Source organism: Pleurodeles waltl, chromosome 10 (genome assembly GCF_031143425.1).
Source record: "Pleurodeles waltl isolate 20211129_DDA chromosome 10, aPleWal1.hap1.20221129, whole genome shotgun sequence".
NCBI lineage: Eukaryota > Metazoa > Chordata > Amphibia > Caudata > Salamandridae > Pleurodeles > Pleurodeles waltl.
This window is the reverse complement of record NC_090449.1, coordinates 258,237,644-258,257,535: the sequence shown is the minus strand read 5'-3', so window position 1 is coordinate 258,257,535 and position 19,892 is coordinate 258,237,644. Positions and strand designations below refer to the sequence as shown.

Here is a 19,892-nt window from a genome sequence, read left to right as displayed (position 1 = left end):
ATTACGACCATCAACAGCAGTTGATCACACCTGGCGATAGATTTACAATAAAATTCTTTAAATATTAACTCTTTAACATTTTGAAGACCACTACTCCTTTGAAATAGTTTGGTAATCAGTTTCCCCTAGCACTGTGGGCCCAGGATGTGAAGAACCATATCTAACTTCACCATAGAAGACAGTCATAATGTCTTGCAATTTAGGTTAGACAAGCAACTTTTCAAAAAGTGATACAACCTCAAAGAAAGTCAATTGTGCTATGGTAAATTCGAATTTTTCAGTGCCCACAAAGTGGTGTGTGTGTGTGTGTGTATATGTATATATATATATATATATATATATATATATATATATATATATGTGTGTGTATATATATAAATTTTTTTTTTTAGCTACGTAAATTATGATCTGGAATAACTACATTTGTTCGAATTGTTTGGGGCACACAACAGTTAATATGGTTTATTTGCTGTTGCTAATGATGTGGTCTTGGGTAAACCTGCTAGTAAGAAAAATTGCATCAACGTCAAATAGTGAAGATATTAACTTCATTATGGCATTTTCCTACACAAAGCAAATATTGGGTTAATTGTAGCCCAGAGGTAGTAACGGTAAACAGCAGATCAAAGCTGCAAGCAGTATTCTGTTTAACTCAACCAATATGATTCCATTCTTACTTTCTGAGAATTATAAAAGGCAACCTTTTGAAGGGAGTTGTGGTTTTGGGCAGCCATCCAAATTAATCCAAGCAACTTAACCTTGGGTCCTATTCAAGTTCTTAAAAGGAAGAAAATAATATAGCATGCAGATGATGTACCCAAATTGGTGCAAGTGTTTGTTGTGAATTAATACGATCATTTGAGTAATCTTTTTCGTTGGAGCTTAAGAGTATTGCAGAAAGGACACAACGCATATCAGGCCTGCTAAAACTTTAAAATAATCATAAATTATACATTAATGGGTACATAATGATAACACACATCATATGAAGCATTGATGGCAGATGACAATTTAAATTTGATCAATTGTCCTCGTTTCGTAGGCCAGTGAAAGGATGAGTTGCCCCAGTCGATATTTAACTTGTGGCTTAAATGTCACACCAAATTGTCTGTCCTAGGACATTAATTCACTTAAAACACATTGCTTCTTTACTCTATGTGGTATCCATCATCAGATAAAATTGTCTTTCACAACTCTCGGCAAAGGACTGTTTTTTTACTTACTCCCTAGTACCAGTGTTTTCCTTTCAGTCTTTATTTACATTTTAGTAAAAACCTATCCACAAGGGAAGCTGAGAGTTGTAGGATGGTGAGGTGAGATAGACAACAGAGTAAAGGGGTGAGATGAGGTAGGCGATAGAGTGAAGTGTGACATGGAAAACAGTCAATCGGAGCAAACATGAACTACAGGAATATTGATGGGAACATTTTATTAAACAGGGCATACAAAAAAGGGGGAACTGATAAAAATTAGCTGCCAGAGAACATTTTATTGAGGAAAGGCACATATAAGTATGGTTTAATGATTCAAGAGAGGACACTTTGTTAGGATAAGGCTTTTTTAGACATTCAACTTCTTCTTACTTTGGGTTTGTTAACTCGGAGATAAAAGCTACTGTAAGTGATGAGATTGTTATTGAAGGTGTGAGGATGAGTATCTGGAGTGGTGGTCATCTTCAGGAAGTCACTAAGTGCAGTTAAACATTCCAAAAACCTGTGACGAGGCAAGGGACATTTTTTGTTTTTGTACATTGTAGTAAGCAAAAGAAAATTTTAATGCAAAAATGCTCTTTTCCGAACCACCTCAGCATTAAGTGCACTGAAAAACAAAAATGCAAACAGCTGTTAGTTATCCTCACCAGTTCATTGTTCTTTGTAATATTTCCGACTCATGTGTGAGAAGAGGTAAGTCGTTGATAGAGCTGTACAAATTGACTGTCAGCCACCTATTAAAATGGTCCCAACACAGAGACTTACTCCATTTCATTGATAGGGAGCTCTATCAGGTTCCTGAGATAACAATGAGAATGGGTCCCTGTTTTAGGGACATTGTGATTGGCCTACTGCAGGAGGCAGAGTAGCTGCAGGTAGCCACGTCTTGCGGGACTGTGTTTTGCACTCTTTGGAGGCACGTGGAGGTCAAACTCTAAAGCTTATAGGCGTTCAGGGGCAGAATTCTCCCTTTTCTATATCCCAACCACAAAGTAGATACTGATAGTTTCTCTTAACAAATTCCACTGAGTAGGCAGCCTAATAAAAGGCAATTTTTGCCATGTTCTTGAACAATTTTTATACAACACCTATATGTAATGTGGTTTACTGGGTGTCTGAATGTAGAACTGTTGAGTGGATGTTAGTCGTTCTCATTTTGTTCATCAGGCTTCAGTCTATGTTGATCACTTTGTAAATTTCCTTTTCTTTAAGAGGTCTCAATGATCTAGAGTGTATGAAGGTCCCATCGTTTTCACTCATACCAGCTGTTTTTGTCACTTACTGGCCACATCAAGTGATAGAGATTGGTATATCTTAACATTTTGTGCTTTATAAGGTGCAAGAGAGTGTGGATAAATGCAGGAAAGCACCCTTTTTGGCATGGTTAGCCCCCACATTTCCCCTGGTATCGGATGTGATTTTGACTGAAAGTGCGCTGGGTGCCTGCTAACGACGTCCCAAGTGCCAGATCTCTTTCTCTAAGTTGTATAGTTCTTTCTCCAAATTGGCACAACCTTTAGAAACCTCTGTAAGTCCCTAATAAATGGTACCCCTAGTACTTAGGACCGTGGATACTAAAGAAGGTCTCTAAGGGCTGCAACACGGGTTGTGCCATCGTCCGGGACCTCTCATCCAATCGCACACGGTGCTGCCATCGCAGGCTGCGTCTCTTGGTGTAGGCAAAAGTGAAAACATGACCTGTCACACATTCCTATGTGCCAGGTCCTCTACCGCTGCATGTGAGATTTGTAAGTCGCTTCCACAGAAGGGCTACAGCCCTACGGGCGGGTGCATTATATCACATGTGAGAACATTTCTACATGAGCAGATATGTCCCTGCTATGTCTTTGTCAATTCTTAGACATAGTAAGTGGGCAGGGGAGCCATGTTAGATAAAAAAATACGCTGGACACCGATCAATATGAGTTCCCCAGCTACATGATGGCTTCTCTGAACATAGGGATGTTTGGTATCAAACATCTCGTATTAACAAACCCTTACTGAATTCAGTGATGGAGTTATTAATACATGCATCCAGAGGGCACCTTAGAGGCCTACCCAACTGCTAGTGTATTGACTGACTTGTCTAATCCAGCACCGCCACCTTAGGCAGATTTCTGCCCTTCTGAGGTGACAGCCAGCGTTCTCCGAGGCCAGGAGCAAAAGCCTGCTCTGGGCAGAGGTGTAATCACCTCATCCAGGCAGGATGGACATTCCAGGGTGGGAAGATTCAAAGGACCAGCTGCCTTTCTTATGTGACTCAGGTCTCTCCAGATGGCAGAGAAGACCACCCCCTTGTCCTGACCCCACTTCTTGGTGGTAAAACAAGTAGGATTAGGAGGTGTGCCCACATCATGCCAGTCCCTCCCTAAGGTGGACCCGCTGATGTGGACACCACTTATCAGATTCCTCCTACTTTCCAGCAGAAGTGGTCATATAGAGAGTGTAGTCACCTTAAAGGTAAGCAAACCATTGGCTACTACCTGGCACTCCTTGTAACACCCCTAAAGTTAGTATTTAGGTGGCACCCCTGAACCTGAGAACTCAGATTCAACTATCAAGAGAAGAAGGACAAAGAAGAGTCACTACCTGGCGAGAACAGCAGAAGAGCTGTGAACTTTTGGTGCAAAACCCTGCCTGCTCTCAACTCTCAACAGTCGCATCAGAGTGACTCGTCCTGCAAGCTGGGGAACCACCAAAGCCTCAGATAGCCTGCCAGAACCTTGAAAATTGCTGCCAGTCTCCCTTGGAGTAGAGGAGCTACTTCCCTGCAGCCTGTAGGCACCGAAAAGCAGAGTCCGGTCCACCGCCTTGCAACTCCTCAGCCCCGGCCAGCACTGCAGATGACCAGAAGGAGGTACCCGTGCTCTAGAAAACCAGGATTGTCTCCCCACCTAGTGTGACAACACCAGCACCAACACAAGTCATGCAGCACCAGTCCCTGTGGTATGGGATGTCCTGCACCAACAGTGAGAGTCCATTCCGGATTTCCACTGTACCAGGACCAAGCAGGCGTCGATGGGCGTCAGCATCACTGAGAACCACTTTGAGAGTGGCTCTGCAGTCTTGATTTTTCCCCTGTCAGCTGTTGGCTTCTAACTGCAAGGAGGACCATTGTACACAAAGGCCAGCCATCCTATCATGCTGCATCTGAGCCACCTTGCCCGGATCCTGATGAAATGGCTGTGCTCCCTTGCTCTAAGGGCCCTTGCAATCCAAGCCCCCTTTTGGGAGCCCTCCTACTTGCCCCAAGTCCTCCTTTGCTGCCTATGTCCAGGTAGCACACCCAGGTACAACCTCACAAGCACCCCGCTCACAATGGAATTTGGGGAGCTCCTGATGAACTGCTGATAGTACTTTGGACCTTGGGCCCCTACATCTTTAAATCCAGATGGTGAACCTCGGAAACTGACGGTATTTATCTTTAGGCATTATTGACTTTTCATCCATAGGATTGCATTATGCGTAAAGGAACACAGGTTTGAACTCTTTACTTACCTGTAAGAATTATTAACACAAGCAGTACTTATTCTTTTGTGAAGTTCTTGGTTTCAAAACATACATAAAAAGAAGTGTGTTTTACTAAATTGGTCTTGGATTTATCCTTTGAGTATGCGTCTCATTAATTGTCTCTGTGAGTACAACAAATGCTTTGCACTACCCTCCGATGAGCCAACCACACTACCCCAAAAGAGAGCGTTAGTATTAGCTACTTTTGAATCTGTCAACCAATTGGAGATCCACTAGACTCTCTGCACGTTGTACTTCTTTTTAGTGCACCATATAGAGAGCCAGCGTCCTACAGTCACAAAGGAAAATAGACCTGAAGGTCATAAAAATCAGTTCTTAAGGAGTGGAAATTTAAATTCATAATCTAAGAACATGGACAACGCAGATGGCGCAAGGATCAGACACTTAGAGCAAGAGCTCCGCTGCCATAGAGGCCCACCATCATTGATCCTGGCCTCGTCCACCCCCTAGTGCCCTCCCTGATGGCACTGAGCAGCAGTGACCCCCCCTCGGGTGCCTGGACAGAGCTGCAGTGAGGATCAGGAGAGTTGGGCGTGAGAGGAGCATGCTGTGACTGTGGATCCCACCATCTTCTGTGGGCCACGAGCTGGATTCTCCCCACCACTGATGGAACTTGTCACCTGAGAGGCACTCTCAATAAGACTGTGACCACTCACTGTGGACTGAGGGACACGCTGTGTCAGCTGAGCATTCTGCTCCTGTACCTGCAAGGGGGGTGGCCTTGCGGCACCTGCAGGCCTCCCGGACAAAGTCAGCCAGTCGGGAGGTGGTGAGGTGTGAGCTGGGCCCCCGGAGTGAATTCTCCTGCCCCAGGTGACAGGGATGACGAGAAGGTGACGGCCTGAGTGTCGAAGGCCTCCTGCTTTGATGCACTACGTACCTGGGCTGCCAGGTGAGGCTGAATAGAAATAGCCAGACCTGACTACCGTGCCGGTGCCCTGATGTGACAGTGAGATGGGGAGGTGATTGCTCTGAGTAGCAGAGGCCCTTTCTACGGTCAAGTGGGAGTGCCCACAGAGGTGCTCGAGTACCTCTGGGAGATCCCCTCCTGCTTCCCTACAACCAAGATTGTCTACTTATAATTGCTTGTTGTGGGCCCACTGCAGAGTGGCTGTTGGTCAGGAGTTTACTGTATCGCCTCTGGCCTATGACCACATGGAGCAAACTGCAAGCCAGTTTAGTCCCCGCCCCCCCCCACCCACCACCCGCTAGGATAACTCCCTCCTGAGGCGCTGAGATTGTTCTGCCACCAGTGAGCGACTGCCAAAATGTACTTGTATATACTGCTAGACTGTTTGACCCCCATGTGACGTGATTTGGTGGACGGTGGCTAGCACTTCTCGCCCTCCGCTTTGGATCTGATAGGCTCTCCCAGGTATTGCGCCTTCTTTGCTGACTGTTCAGTGGTGTGATGGCTCATGCCGGGCACCAGTGCTAGGTGTTTATATGGTAGGATTCGCCCGAGTGCCTAGGTGACGGAACCTGTTATCTCCATAGGACTGGGCATGGTTCGTCCTAAAGCATCCAGGCCCCCAGCCCCAAAGTCCATGCCACGCCATCTGAAACAGACCCCATCAAACAATTGGAGAACACACTTGAGAAGCACACCAACATGTTTGACAGGACTCCAAGATGGCGATGGAAGCCCAACTGGGAGCCATACAAGTTGAAACTGTCCTGATGCAGGCAGATCATGTCATGTTGGTGGAGGGAGTTGATGAGGCAGAGTTCCTGCCGGCCTCTCTCATGCCTTCAATGAAGAACGTACTGGACCAACTGAAAGCTTTCCGGACTGAGGTGTAGGTGCTCCAGGCGAGAGGTATGGATGTGAAGGGACGTTCTTACTGCAATAATGTCTTTCATTGGCTTCCCGGAAAAGGCCGAAGGTCCAAACACCGAGCTCTCTGTTGAAGATCGGCTGATAAACACAGTTTTAATCAGTAAAGTTCTAAAATCTTTCTCCTTTGAAAGAGAGCACAGGGTCCCAGGCTATCCCTGATGCCGGAGGCTCCTTCCTCACCCAATTATAGTACGCTCACTTAATTTTTTGGGACTGAGATCTGATACTGCGGTTATCTAGAGCCAAGGGCCCCTGGCCTTTCAAAGGGACTAACAGTATCACAGCATACCCAGACTACACAGCAGAGGTCCAGAAACTAAGCAATACCTTTACGGTGGTCATGGCTCAGCTCCGCAACCTGAACCTCTCCTATGCTTTATTGTTTCGGGCCCATCTGTGGGTAGTGGATGCTGACACCATGCATTTCTTCACGTTGCCATAAGAGGCCTGGCAGTGGCTTCTCACTAAAGGGATACCTGAGAATCCGGACACCCCCAAGGACATGCAAAGGCAACTGGACAGAACCAAGCATAAGCCTATGCGACACCGCTCTCCACAAGGATCGCAGAGAAGCAAGCCACTCTGGAAAGGGCACGGGTTGTGGTGGATATTTCCACACATGGTGCCAACCAGTACCAAACGCTTGCACTGGACACAGATCTGGACTCGGAGACTGGGGCCCTTGGCTCGTGTTGTGTCCTAGCAGGGATCACTGCAGACGCCAATGGGTTCCCCCCAGAGGAGACCCCCGACCTCCTGAGATCCATAGGTGGTGAGTCGCTACTGATATTGTTAGACGTGGGAGGGTACATGGTAGCAGGCACATGCACTTAGGAAGCTGCATAAGGTACAATTACAATAGACTTATAGTAACTGTAAATTCTAGAGCTGGGCCTGTGGCGGAAAGCGGGAAGCCAATGTTGTTGCTATCCCATGAGAAATGTCACTTGGTCCGCCCCGTCAGAGTTCTCCGTATGGCCTCATTCTTGATGTGGATATACATCTCATGCCTGTTGCATTATTTGGGGTGTTGTGGCATGAGGCTAGTAGGTGTCAGGCCTGGAATAGGGGAGTTGTTTCTCATAATTTTTCAACAACTTGTCTCCGTTTTGACTGTTGTGGAGTGGGTGTATTGTCTGCGCCTACGGCTGTCGTTTTAGTGCCTGTGTGCTTGGCGATCCCAGCTGTGAGACACAAAATTTATGCTTATCTCTGCCACAGACACGTTCAGTTTGCTTGTTTCCAAAAGACACACTTGACCATTGAGGAGCTCGACAAATTTAATAAACGCCGGAGTGGTCAAGTGTATGGTACAGGATGCTCAGCCTACTTCCAAGGGTTTTTGATTTGGGTTGCCCCTGAGGTACCGTTTGTGAAACAAAGGCTTCTGGTTGCTAGAGATGGCTGATATGTGATTCTAGAAGAGGCTCTGGACGTGCACCCTTTCTTTGTAGCACCTTTTTGTGCATCAAATACCTCATAGGGCAAGTTTTTAGAGTCTATCTCCCCGGCTCTAATACTTGACCCTCAGGCTCCGGGGTTTTGGGGCGGTGACTTTAATTGTGTACACAACACTGATTTAGATAGCTCTGTTCTCCCACTCCTGGGCACCCCTGGTCTACAGACCACAAAACATTTCCAGCAAAAGTCTTGGTCCATTAATGTGCACAATGTGTTGCGCCTGGGGCACCCTGGGGAACTGGAGTACTCCACCGGGACACCAGTTTCATACTAGACTCGATTATTTCTTCTGCATCGCCGACTGCTGGCCCCTATTCTTCAGTTCTGAATATTTAGGCTGGACTTTGTAAGACCACAACCCCTTGCGGTTCATGTTCCAGTAGGAGAAGGCGAAAGCCACCATCCTGACCCGGTGACTGCATATGGAAGTGCTGCAGGATGTGGTGTGCAGAGGCACTACTGCTACACACCTTACTCAGCACTTCCCCAACAACAGGGGATCCGTGGGCTCCAGAGGGCTTGAATGGGATGTCTTAAAGGTTGTTATGAGAGGTCACTGAATTAGTACAACATGGGGAGCTTGGAAAACACTCACACGTGTGGTATTGGGTATGGAGACATGTCTGCAGATGGTGGAGGTGGTAACAACACCTGCCACCTGCCCCTTTACTGAAGCCCTACGTCACCAATATCAGGAGGAGGTTGGGCAGTTACGTGCTCTAGACTATAAGACTTCCCTAGCCCGACAACGTGCTGATGGCAATAAGCCAGGTGGCACGCTGGCACGGTTGTTACAGTCGGAGGGCCCTAGGACCCTGATTAGTGCTGTACATGATAGCGCGAGTTGTGTGCTGAATATACAAGTAGACATTAATTAAGTCTTTACAAGATAATTACGAATGGTTGTATTCCCCTCCACCGGAGCCCCTTCCGATGCAGCTTCAAGACTACCTTCATAGGGTGGTATTTCCATACTTATCCCTGTTACAGTTGATGGAACTAGAACAACCCTTACAGGTAGAGGAGATCCATCTAGCTATTGCTCAGATGGCCCACAGCAAAACCCCTGATACTGCTGGGTTACTTGTGGAATACTATTCCACTGACAGGGAAACCCTGGCCCCTAAATTACTGGAGATTTACCATGAGGCGCACAACCCAGGCGTGCTTCCCGGGTCCCTCCTCAAGGCTCTCATTGTAGTGCTGTCGAAACCAAGCAGGAACACCCCTGAGGTGAGCTCTTTCACCTGTTATCGATGTTAAACATTGACTATAAAATACTAAGCAAGATTCTAGCCAACAGACTGATCCTGGTGCTTAGCACCATGGTCCATTCAGACCAATTTGGGTTTGTGCCACAGCGGGCAACATCCTCTAATAGTAGACACCTTTGCCATATTATGGACACTATTTCCAGGAAGGCTGATCATCTAGTGGCGGTTTCACTGGATTTCATAAAAGCGTTTAACGCGCTCAGCTGGTCCTATTTGCTGCAGGTGTTAGAGGCATTCGGCATGGGCTCTGGTTTCATTCAGTGGGTGCAGACATTGTATGCTGCCCCACTGGCAAGGGTCCGTACTGGCTGCCAGATATTGTGCTCTTTTTCCATTGGAAAGGGAACCAGACAGGGGTGTTCCCTATCCCCAGTGCTTTTTGCAGTAGCTACGGAGCCGCTGCCTGTTCAGTTGCATACCATGGGCCCGACATGGGGTGTTAAGGTTGAGTTGGACTGGCACACCTTGTCTCTGTACGCGGATTATGTTTTTGTCAACCTAGAAGACCATGCAATTACCCTTCTGGCCCTTTATGACCTGCTAGATCTCTTGGTGATATGACAGGTCTCTGGGTTAACTGGAGTAAGTCCTGCATTTTTGGGTTAGGTTGGGTCGAACCTGAGCGGCGTGTGCCATCTGTGAGGAAGTGGCTCCCTTGGAGCTTCGAAACCTTACCTAGGAGTAAATTTAGATCATACGGACAAGGACTTCCTTAATGGCAACTATTGTAAGACCATGCCTTCACCCCATCAATCCCTCACATTTTATATATGGCTGCCCCTCTTATCAATGGGTAGAGCGTCTATAGCGAAACTGCTTGTTCTCCCAAGGCTCTTATACTTTTCTGGAGTCAGGCCTCATTTGCTAAATGCAGTCCCACTGCACGCTGACACCATATGCACTGCAGTTGCCCCTTTGGAGCCTACCTGCTCTTAAAACATTGATTACTGCTCATGACCCCTCCCAATGGTGCGATGCGGGGATTACCAAACTAGGGTATTTACATAGTGAGGGTGTACTGCTCTCCTTCTTTGGCCAAAGGGAACTCTATGGGTTGAATCTTGTCTCCTTTCTGACTTATAATTCCATCATGGCTCAGATCGGGAGTGTATGATCCCTGGGGCAAATTAAGCCGCCCCTACACTAGGGGCTGCAGTGCTTCTTAACACAGTCAGGGCTGCCGGGCAGTGTCAGCATTCTACGCTGCACTACTATTGGGCCGTGTAGCTCTGCTGATCCGTGATCAGCCCAAATGGGGTGAATGCCTAGGTACAGTTTTGAAGACCAAGCAGTGGACTATGGCTCTGGAGCAGGTGAAATGCATTTCCCGCCTCGCCCGCCTGAAATTTACACAATTCAGTTATCTTCATCAAACTTACGTCACTCCCCATTGCCTCCATAAAATTATGCCGGGGGTGTGTCCAGTCTGCCCTCACTGTGGATTTGCAGGCTCCACATTTATGCATATAGTGTTGGAATGCCCTCCATTTTTGTATGTTTGGGCTCAGGTGTTGGAACAGGTATCAACGGCAATGGATATACAGTTACCATTAGATCCCCTCCTTTGTCTTCTGGGGATTACGAAAAGCACCATGCATAATGTACACTATTTAAAGCTAGTGGATCTAGCCTTAGTTCTATCTAACCGCTGTGGCTTAGAAGGCCCAGCATCCACCTACAATAAGCCAGGTCGCACGCTGGAATGGTTTTTGCTGTCTGAGGGCCCTTGGATCGTGATCAGTGCCATTCGGGATAGCACAGGTTGTGTGCTGAATACACTGGTGGACATTAATAAAATCTTTACAAGATATTATGAAGGGTTGTATTCCCTCCCCTCCACGCTGTTGGCCCGAGTTGGCCAGTGTTGGCCCTGAATGATTCATGAATGGGCCCGAGCAGAGGCGGACACCATGACCCAACTGTGGGGTGGTGGTGCTGCCACGCTCTGGAACACTTATGTGCTTAAACTGTTTGATAGGCTGCACGAACTCCCTACCTAGGTGTTGATTTTGGAGTTTCTCTGCCTGGGGTCATGGTAGGGGCCTTGGGTCCTCAGGACCACAGACTTGCACAAATGCATGACGGATCAGAATGAGGATATACGCTGCTCCTTGACGGGGTAGTGTGAGAACGCATTTTGCTCCCCCTACCTCCACCCTCCGGGAGTTGCCCGGGGCGACATCAGCAGATGAGACTTTATTTGTTTCTAGTTGGCTTATTTTCATTACACTCTGGACATCATGACCACTCCTCTGCTGGATTGGATGCACTACAGTGCTTTGAGGTAGTATCCTGATTGTCTCACATGCAACATGCCCTTGTTTTCAGTGGGTGATTTGCTGATTGGACGCGATTCCTGTATGCAAAGGAAACCCTATCTAATCCTGTGATCTGGGATTGTACTTTCTGTGTCACATGTGGTATCTGATATATAAATGCCAATAAAGAGATCTAAAAAAAAAAAAGGTGGACAACATGAAAAAGTGACAAGCATGCAGACATTAAACAGTACCAGAGCATTCTCATACCATAGATAAGAACAATGATTTTTTCCAGAATATAGATAGATAAACTGAATGTGTGCTTTCAGGAGATGGCAGAATTACAGTACTTTATTGGTCGCCCATCCTGTAACATGAAGAGCAGGATTTTGTAATGATATTGCGCAACTGACATCCGTGCGACTATTCTTGGTTCCCTAAGTCAAACTGATATTTAGAACTGTATTGAACTATGTGTATACGGATGCTTGTCTAGGAGTATACTTCAGGAGTGTTGATGGGCGAAGTAAACGAGGTTTCCACCCTGCTATGTTGTCTGTGGACCAGGGGAGAAGTACAACCAGGTTTAGGGTTTGGCAAGTGGATCATCCATTTGTGGTTTTGAAAAATCGATATTCAGAGCTGTGCATTGGTACAGCAGAGCTTATCTGCCACTGTTGCATTTTTACATTGAATGAGCTAACGTGAAGGTCAAATCTTTGGTAGAAAACCTCTTCGCTGGTAGAATTTCAGGCAGGCAGCAGCAGTGGGCACCAGAACGGTACCTCCAAAAACAGGGTGTGCATTGTTGTGCCCAGCCACGTATCTATAATCTCCCTACCGTTCAGGGCAGTGTGTTCCAGCATGTTACAAACACCTTACTTACTTTTCCATGAGACTCCATACCCTTTTCTGTTGCCATATTTCACTGGGTAACTGCAAGACATAGTTGGGGATCATCCACTAATAACCAGGTAGTTGATTCACAAAATTTTCCGTTGCCTTGCCTCTGCACTTTGGGGGAGAATGCAGAGCTAGAGGAGTTGCCATCTGCAGGAAAACCACCATCTATCTAATTTATATTGGGCAGATATAGGTAAATCTGCCCGTTTCATAGAACATTCTGCAATATACTCTTCATCTAGATCAGGCCCAGCGTTTCACAAACAGATGGTTATTATTGGCTTGACAACAAAGCTGTCTGCGGACGTAATGTTTAAGTGTTTAAAATTACATATTGAGGGTGTTTTGGCTGCACCCAGAGGAGTATTACTTCACATCTCTTGCTATTGGCAGTTTGGTGCATCATTCTGTCTTCCAGGGTGTGCTTCCATTAGAATGCATGAGAGACCATTTCACATCTCGAAAGTATACTCAAAGAAAATGCTGTTTGTGTATACTCAATTATCATGGTGTTTGTAACATTCAATTTTTCATTACATGTACGTTTTAATACAGAAATCAATAGGTTTTCCTATCTTTTCCCCATCATTGCCAATGCCTATATGAAGGCTTTAATGAGATAAACAGCATTTGTGTATGTAACACCTGTAAACAGCATTTATTAAGCTTGTGTTTTCATGCATTTGCACATGAAAGCCAAACCTATTTCCTTAACTATTGGCTGTTTACTGACTAATTCTGCACTCATTGCAGAGGGTGGATTAGTCAATTTATGAATACATGTAAGACATATAATCGTATCATTAAGGCTCCTCTTAGGCAGCCTACTCAGCCCCTCTTAGGGTGCAAGGATAGCTTCCAGTTGATATGCATCCCTTACAAATATGAACAAACAGCAATCAATAAATCAATCAGTGATTCCTAAAGCGCGGCCAATCACCCCTAGGGTCTCAATGCGCTATTGTGGGCGTGCTGCTCAATTGAAGAGCCAGGGCTTGGGGTCCTTCCTGAGCTGCTCCAGTGATTTGGCCTGCCAGAGTTTGAGAGATAGCATATTCCATGTTCAGGGTGCGAGGTAGGTAAAGGATCTTCCTCCCGCTGTGCTTTTCTGGATCTATTAACGGATGCGAGGGTGAGCTAGGAAGAGTGGAGATATCTCTTGGGTCCGTAGAAGGCGGGGTAATGGTTGAGGTATGCCACATATTGTGTAGTGCCTTATAGGTGTGGATCAGGAGTTGGTATGTGATGCGCTTGTTGACTGTGAGCCAGTGCAGGCTTCCGAGGTGGTAGGAGATGTGGCTATGTCAGGGGATGTCCAGGATGAGTCTGGCTGCTGCATTCTGGACTCTTGTAGTCTTGTTTGTAGTTTCTTGGTGATGCCGGCATAGAGTGCATTGTCGTAGTCCAGCTTGCTAGTGACAAGTACGTGGGTGACTGTCTTCCTCGTGTCAGAGGGGATCCACTTGAAAATCTTTTGGAGGAAGTGGATCTCCTACGTAGTGCAGACTAACTCGCAACAATCTTAATTACAGATGGTGGTCCCTTCAGAAGAAAAACATTTTATTCACCTACAGACCCTGTACTTACTCTTTCCCACGGTACCATCTGCCTTCAAGAAAGGTAGACACCCTCTGTTAATACAGACGTACTTCTATTTGCTGTGTTCCTTCAAATGTTGACTTTCCCCCACAAGCTGATCTTCTGCTCCTTAGCTCTCCCCTCACGTTGTTTTGTCACCTCACCTTGGTTTCTCCAGCAGACAGAATTCTAAGTTATTTAGGAAGTTAGAGGAATCAGTTATGTTTGAGGACCTCATGTACCCTATGCAAACAATTAGGAATGCATAGATAAAACTATGTTTCCGTACATTGATGAGAGCAATGTGAACGGGACACAATGATTGAAATATTTCGTGCCATTGTGAATTGTAGTTGGATTTTTTAATTAATATGGTTTACAGCCTTCTAATAAACGTGATTTGCAGCCACTAACACTTCACATATATTTTTATTTAAAATTCGATTATGCTCTTGCAGTTCAGCATATTGCACAGTTTATGCAAAATAAACACATATATCAACTTGTTTTGTACTTGTCTTCCAGCCTCAGCTCATACAGATGGTGATTTGGATGCTTCAACATAGACTGCTTATCCAGCTCCACACATATGCATGCCTCATGGTGCCTCCAAATGAGGAGGACGCCCTTCCTAGGGAAGACGGCATGCCATTTGCTGCCCGAGTTGGAGGGAGAAGTTTAAGCACCCCCAATGCTCTTAGCTTTGGGTCACCAAGTAAGAAGTGCTTTATTTTATTTCCCTCTGTCTAGAGAACTATTTTACATCATTGTGTGGCATTTTGCTAATAATTGTTTATATATGTAAAGATTGGGACATAATTTGTCTTAATGATTGTTATATATGGAAAAAGAACCCAAGCCATACATTATAAGGAAATCTCAAGTCACCAAGGAGTTCCTTTATAAGGTAATGGTGGCTCGTAATACCCTTTATTATATGGCAGAGGGTAATTTATTTCTTATAATGCATGGTCCCTACAACACCGTTCTAACAATCTCCTTTAATCCTTGGTGTCTTGGCCTTCCATGTTCATTGCAGCCATGAGGAACAAAAACATACTTTGTATTGCAATGTTAGGTACCGCAAAATCAGTTAATAATTATTTTATCCTGAGTTAATTTAACTCAGGCTAAAAAGTGCTACGGCTCGGATTCTGTAGAAACACGCAGACTTATCTTTGTTGTAATGACCCATAGCATGGAAAAAGTAAACATGTTCTCATAAATATCGCCTTTCTGTAGATCACGATTTCCTTTTAGAAGATAACATATCAGAATAAGGAAGAGTCAGTTTCTGTTTTTCTTGTTTAAACTGTGGCTGTATATATGCTGTGTGACGTGCCTTTTACCCAGTTTGCTGGCTCTGACAGCAAGCAGTGTGATATTAGAATTCAACTGTAATGACTTAAGTTGTGCAGCTACGTCATTTTCATGTTACAGGTGACTAGAGATGCCACAACTCATCCGTATTATGGAAATCAGAGACAGGCTTGTATGTATTGCAAAGAATTGCACATTTTCTCCTTAGCTCTTGGCGATCCAGATGGCGTCTTGTGCTGAGACCATGATCCATGCGTTGGCAGTTGAAAACATGAGGCTATGTGATACAGTGGGTCACACCCATGCTTCCGTTTCCCCATTCCTTTGCTTCTGTGGCATAAATAATAGGTAGCAGTTGCTACTCCTGAGTTAACCTTTGATTTCCCTGGAGCTGCCCTTGCTACTTAGCTCTGCTGTCTAGGGTCATGAAAGCAGTGGCACATAAAGGACATAAAGAAGGCTTCTCTTCACTTTCCATAGTTTTCACTCTTAGCCCCAGAGCAGCAAATTAGAAGTAGTTTAGAGGTTAAAGTATAACAAATAGTCATTGGAGATCCAAAATTGTGTGGTCACCATTAACCCCTTCATTCTTGGTGAATGAACGGCCTTGCTTACGATCACAACACAATCCATCCTATTTTGTTTCTCTTCAGCTTGGAGAGTCTTCAGTTCAGGGAGATTTCTTTCTGTAATGTATGAAGCAATTCGATTTTGATGTCTTTTCCGCAGAGCTGTGCATGTTTGGATGGAGGCCACTACTGTTGTGTGTCCCAGGGTTAAGGAGAGGGAGAATTCAGAGTTGCCACAAATACCTTTTCTACAACTATTCTAGAGCTGGACATAGATATGAAAATATCTTTCCTAGAGTAGTTCTTTATGCTTGGTACCACATCTCCCTGGGCGTTGTGAATAGATGACAGAGGAAATAAGATAAAGTAACTGAGGGTAGCTGAGTAAAATATGGAGGCAGGCATACGATTGTGTGGTGCTCTACAACGGAAACATCAGTCTGACTGTTTCCTCTCGCATTATAATTTTCCAGAACAACTTGACACTCATTTGCAGCACTTGTAGCCAGAGATCTACTCCATAGTCCTTGTTAAAGCCCTGTGGATTTTGTGGGTAGAAGCTCCCGGAGACTGGTCCATACTACTATCCTTCTACTGATGAGGGATTGGTATCTAGTGCAAACTCTGTGTACAGACCACTCTCCTCAGTGGGCAATGCTCTCCAGTGTGTGATAGGAGTCTCCTGGCTGTTGTAATAAGAGACTGTCTAATTCATCCTGAAACATTAAAGAACAGATGTAAATTAGAATGGGTAGCAGGTTCAGAAGAGGCAATCCAGGTGTTGAGGTTACAGGACCTTATTTTTACATTAAGTGCTGCCCAGCCCCCCACCACTGCCACATCAGATTTGACAGAATGCAATGAATGTAAACAGTGAACCTCAGCCTGTCGCAGTGACTGTGAGTACAGACAGAATTCTCTAGTGGCCAGGGTACACCCATTATGGGAATGTGGCGTGCCAAATATCAAAAGACCTCCAGACTCCCAGAGAAAGCCCTGTACTGCACCTGATAATTTTGTGCCTATACTGTGTTTTACTTCTCGGCGTGGGATGGAGAAAGAAGCTGTGCCTCTGTGAGCATAAAGTATGATTGTATCATTAATTATATGGATTTTCTAAAGTTATGACCCAGTGGATATGGAGGCAGTCAGTGGATTTGTGCCAATAGTGAATGTAAAGGAGTCTGTTAGGTGTCCAGGGCTGGGAATCCAAATAGAGTGCAATTGTACCTTAAAGCTAGGGATTGAAGCATTGGAAAACCCATGGAAGAGTAGGGTTTGGAGTATTCCGATTGCAGATGGAAGTAGTAGTGTGGCTGGAGGGGGACAGAAGTTGCATCTTGTGCAGTGTGGTTGAAAGGAATATTTTTCAATGAGGAGGGTTGAGTAATGTGGGTATACCTGAGTATGTGAGACTGTACCTCGCAGGTGATAGTTTCACCTAAGCATATGAGACTGCTTCCGACGTCTTTTGCTCAGTCTGGCATATATGGCTGCATCTGTGCATATGCTGCATATGTGCTTGTACCTAACATATGAGGCTGTACTTGCACATGTGAGACTATCCCTGTGCACATATCATGCACAGAACCAGCAGATAGAAAATGGAGAAGAGAGGTCACCATGTGAGTTGTGAATGGGCTTCCCAGTGCCTGATCAGAAAGATCCAATAGGGTAAACTGGTGTCGCAGGTGTATTCTATTGCTTCCCTTTGGTAGCCTGGCCTCGAGAGACCCAATAGCCAAGTGCTCAAGCCCAGTTCTCACTATGTAGAGTTCATCAACTACGCTCTCCAGTTGCTTCTTCTTGCAGAGAATGTTAACAGTGCTTTTATCTAATCTGAGAGATTGTGCATCCCCTGAAGAGATTGCAAGGTGTTATGAGGTTTGAGTTACTTCTCACAGGAGCCATGGGTTGCCTGAACCCATTTCCCAAAATCAACAGAAGATCCCAACAGGACTTAGTGAAGCTGATGAAACAATGAAGCGACAGCGCCCAGTGCCTCGGATAGTTCATTTCACAGGAGCCTTTAGTGGTGAGAAACTCATGCTCTTGAAAGTTGAAACTATTGATGATTTAAATGAATAGTACAGTATCTCTGAAACTGCAATTGCAGTTTAATAGTTTCCTTCCCAGAGGGCCCACAGAACCAGGAACACAGGCTGTTGGTGTTGAGGGGCAGTCTCAGTTGACTGGTCAGGATTTCTACCACTCAACCGATTCGTGGTCTGTGGATGGGGATTCCATGAAGTTTCTCCTTACTACATCTCTCACTTCTCCAGATCAGGAGATGGGAGCCAAGAGGTTCTCAGGGTTCTGTACAGATAAATAAGGGCACACATGTTACCTGGTGGCATTGACAAAAGAAGGTTCACTGAACAAGATGCAGGCTATAATCCTTCCCAAGGGTCAGTTGTTGATGATTCTTTGCATTTACAGCAGCTGGGCAACCAAAAGGCATCACAACAGTTTCCATAGGTCTTCTCCAACAGGCTCTTTTCTGTGGGATGCAGTCCAGCAACTTCTCTAACAGCTAAGGTAGTCCAGCATGATTCTCTTAATGGGCCCCAGAACAAGCGCAACAACAGAAATGTAGATTCAAAACTAATTTCATGTGAAAAACGGCCTGCATTTTTCAGTATGACACATAAACCATGTTCTGGACCATGGGGGTAACTACTCAATGACCCACACATGGAATCCAAATACGTTGACCTATACATTAAAGTTAACTAGCCCTTTATTTTTTAGATTTTGTTTCTTTGATTGATGCTTAACTTCCACACTAAATGAAAGTTTCCTTTAAGTTAAATGCAAATGTTTCCCTTATTTCCTAGTTGTGATTGATAACATTCTTAACAGCAGACTTCAACAATATACTTGAATGAATTTAGGTGTTAATGTTTTGTTGAAAATTAATTGCAGCATTAAAGCTTTCACTAAGATTTGCAGCACTGTTCCAAAAGAATCATACACAAGGATTAATTTAAGCAGACAACAGAACTACAGAATCTCTAATCTTTTCAAGTGCCCGAAAGCCAAAATCTCGTCTAAAATGGGATATGAGTGAACACGATGAACCAGTGTCCATTAGCTGTGCTTTGCCTCTGATTAATCCACCTGACTAAAACCACACACTAACCATGGGTATCTCACTCCATGCTCTTAACAGGAGGGGAGATAATCAAACAGGTTTGAAATCAAACAGCGTAATCATTGGGCAAAACAACATCCATCTGTATCCTCTGTGTAAGTTATTGTTCTGCTTTTGTAAAACAAAACTATGGCTTCCGTGGTTTATATGAAGAATTGGTCTTCAATTTAGCAAGAATCTATAAGTATGCCTCAAACCCCATAGAAATGGGACTCTTGACTAAGTCTAGATCCTGGCTTCTATGCAGTGTACTGTCAAAAATAGGCCCAGGTTCCAAAATAAAAGTGCTCCCCATTAGTAAATCAGATAGCCAAAAAAGTGGCCCACCTTTCCCAATCGGGCCAGTTTTGAACTTGTAAAGACACACTGTATAGGTGTTTTGTGAGGTATATTGCTACATCGAATGTTTGTGGTAATATCAGAGAAGTCAGCAGTACAAATCATCCCACCAGACTATAAAACAGGCCGACGAACAGCCAGAAAAAGCCCCACATGCTTACCTGTCAGACCAGCCATTGTGGCCCTGCCAGATTGCCCTTTAGGTTTGTCCGATCTTGAAACTGTGTCATATGTAAATCGGGGAAGACCATCATCGTAGTTCATGCTGATTTGGGATGCCATTTCTCTGTCTAGTGCATGGCCTTGCTTGGCTATCTTGTTTTGATGAGTTTCCATATGTAGTCTTTTGCTCTTCTTCTAGCTCACTGCCTTAAATGCATTATCACAATTTTTATCTGCGAGCCAAGAGTCTTTAAATTACCTCTAAGATCAAAAACGTATTTGTCTCCAA

At 45.0% G+C, this 19,892-nt stretch overlaps 1 protein-coding gene across 3 annotated transcripts in view; it reads left to right on the top strand.

Annotated features, from left to right (window-relative positions):
• NPRL3 (NPR3 like, GATOR1 complex subunit) overlaps positions 1–19,892 on the top strand; it is a 334,166-nt gene that overhangs the window by 278,696 nt on the left and 35,578 nt on the right. For all 3 annotated transcript variants that reach the window (XM_069210380.1, XM_069210379.1, XM_069210381.1), the window contains one exon: positions 14,585–14,774. In XM_069210380.1, coding sequence (XP_069066481.1) covers positions 14,585–14,774 — 190 coding nt within the window. The remainder of the gene's footprint in view (positions 1–14,584; positions 14,775–19,892) is intronic.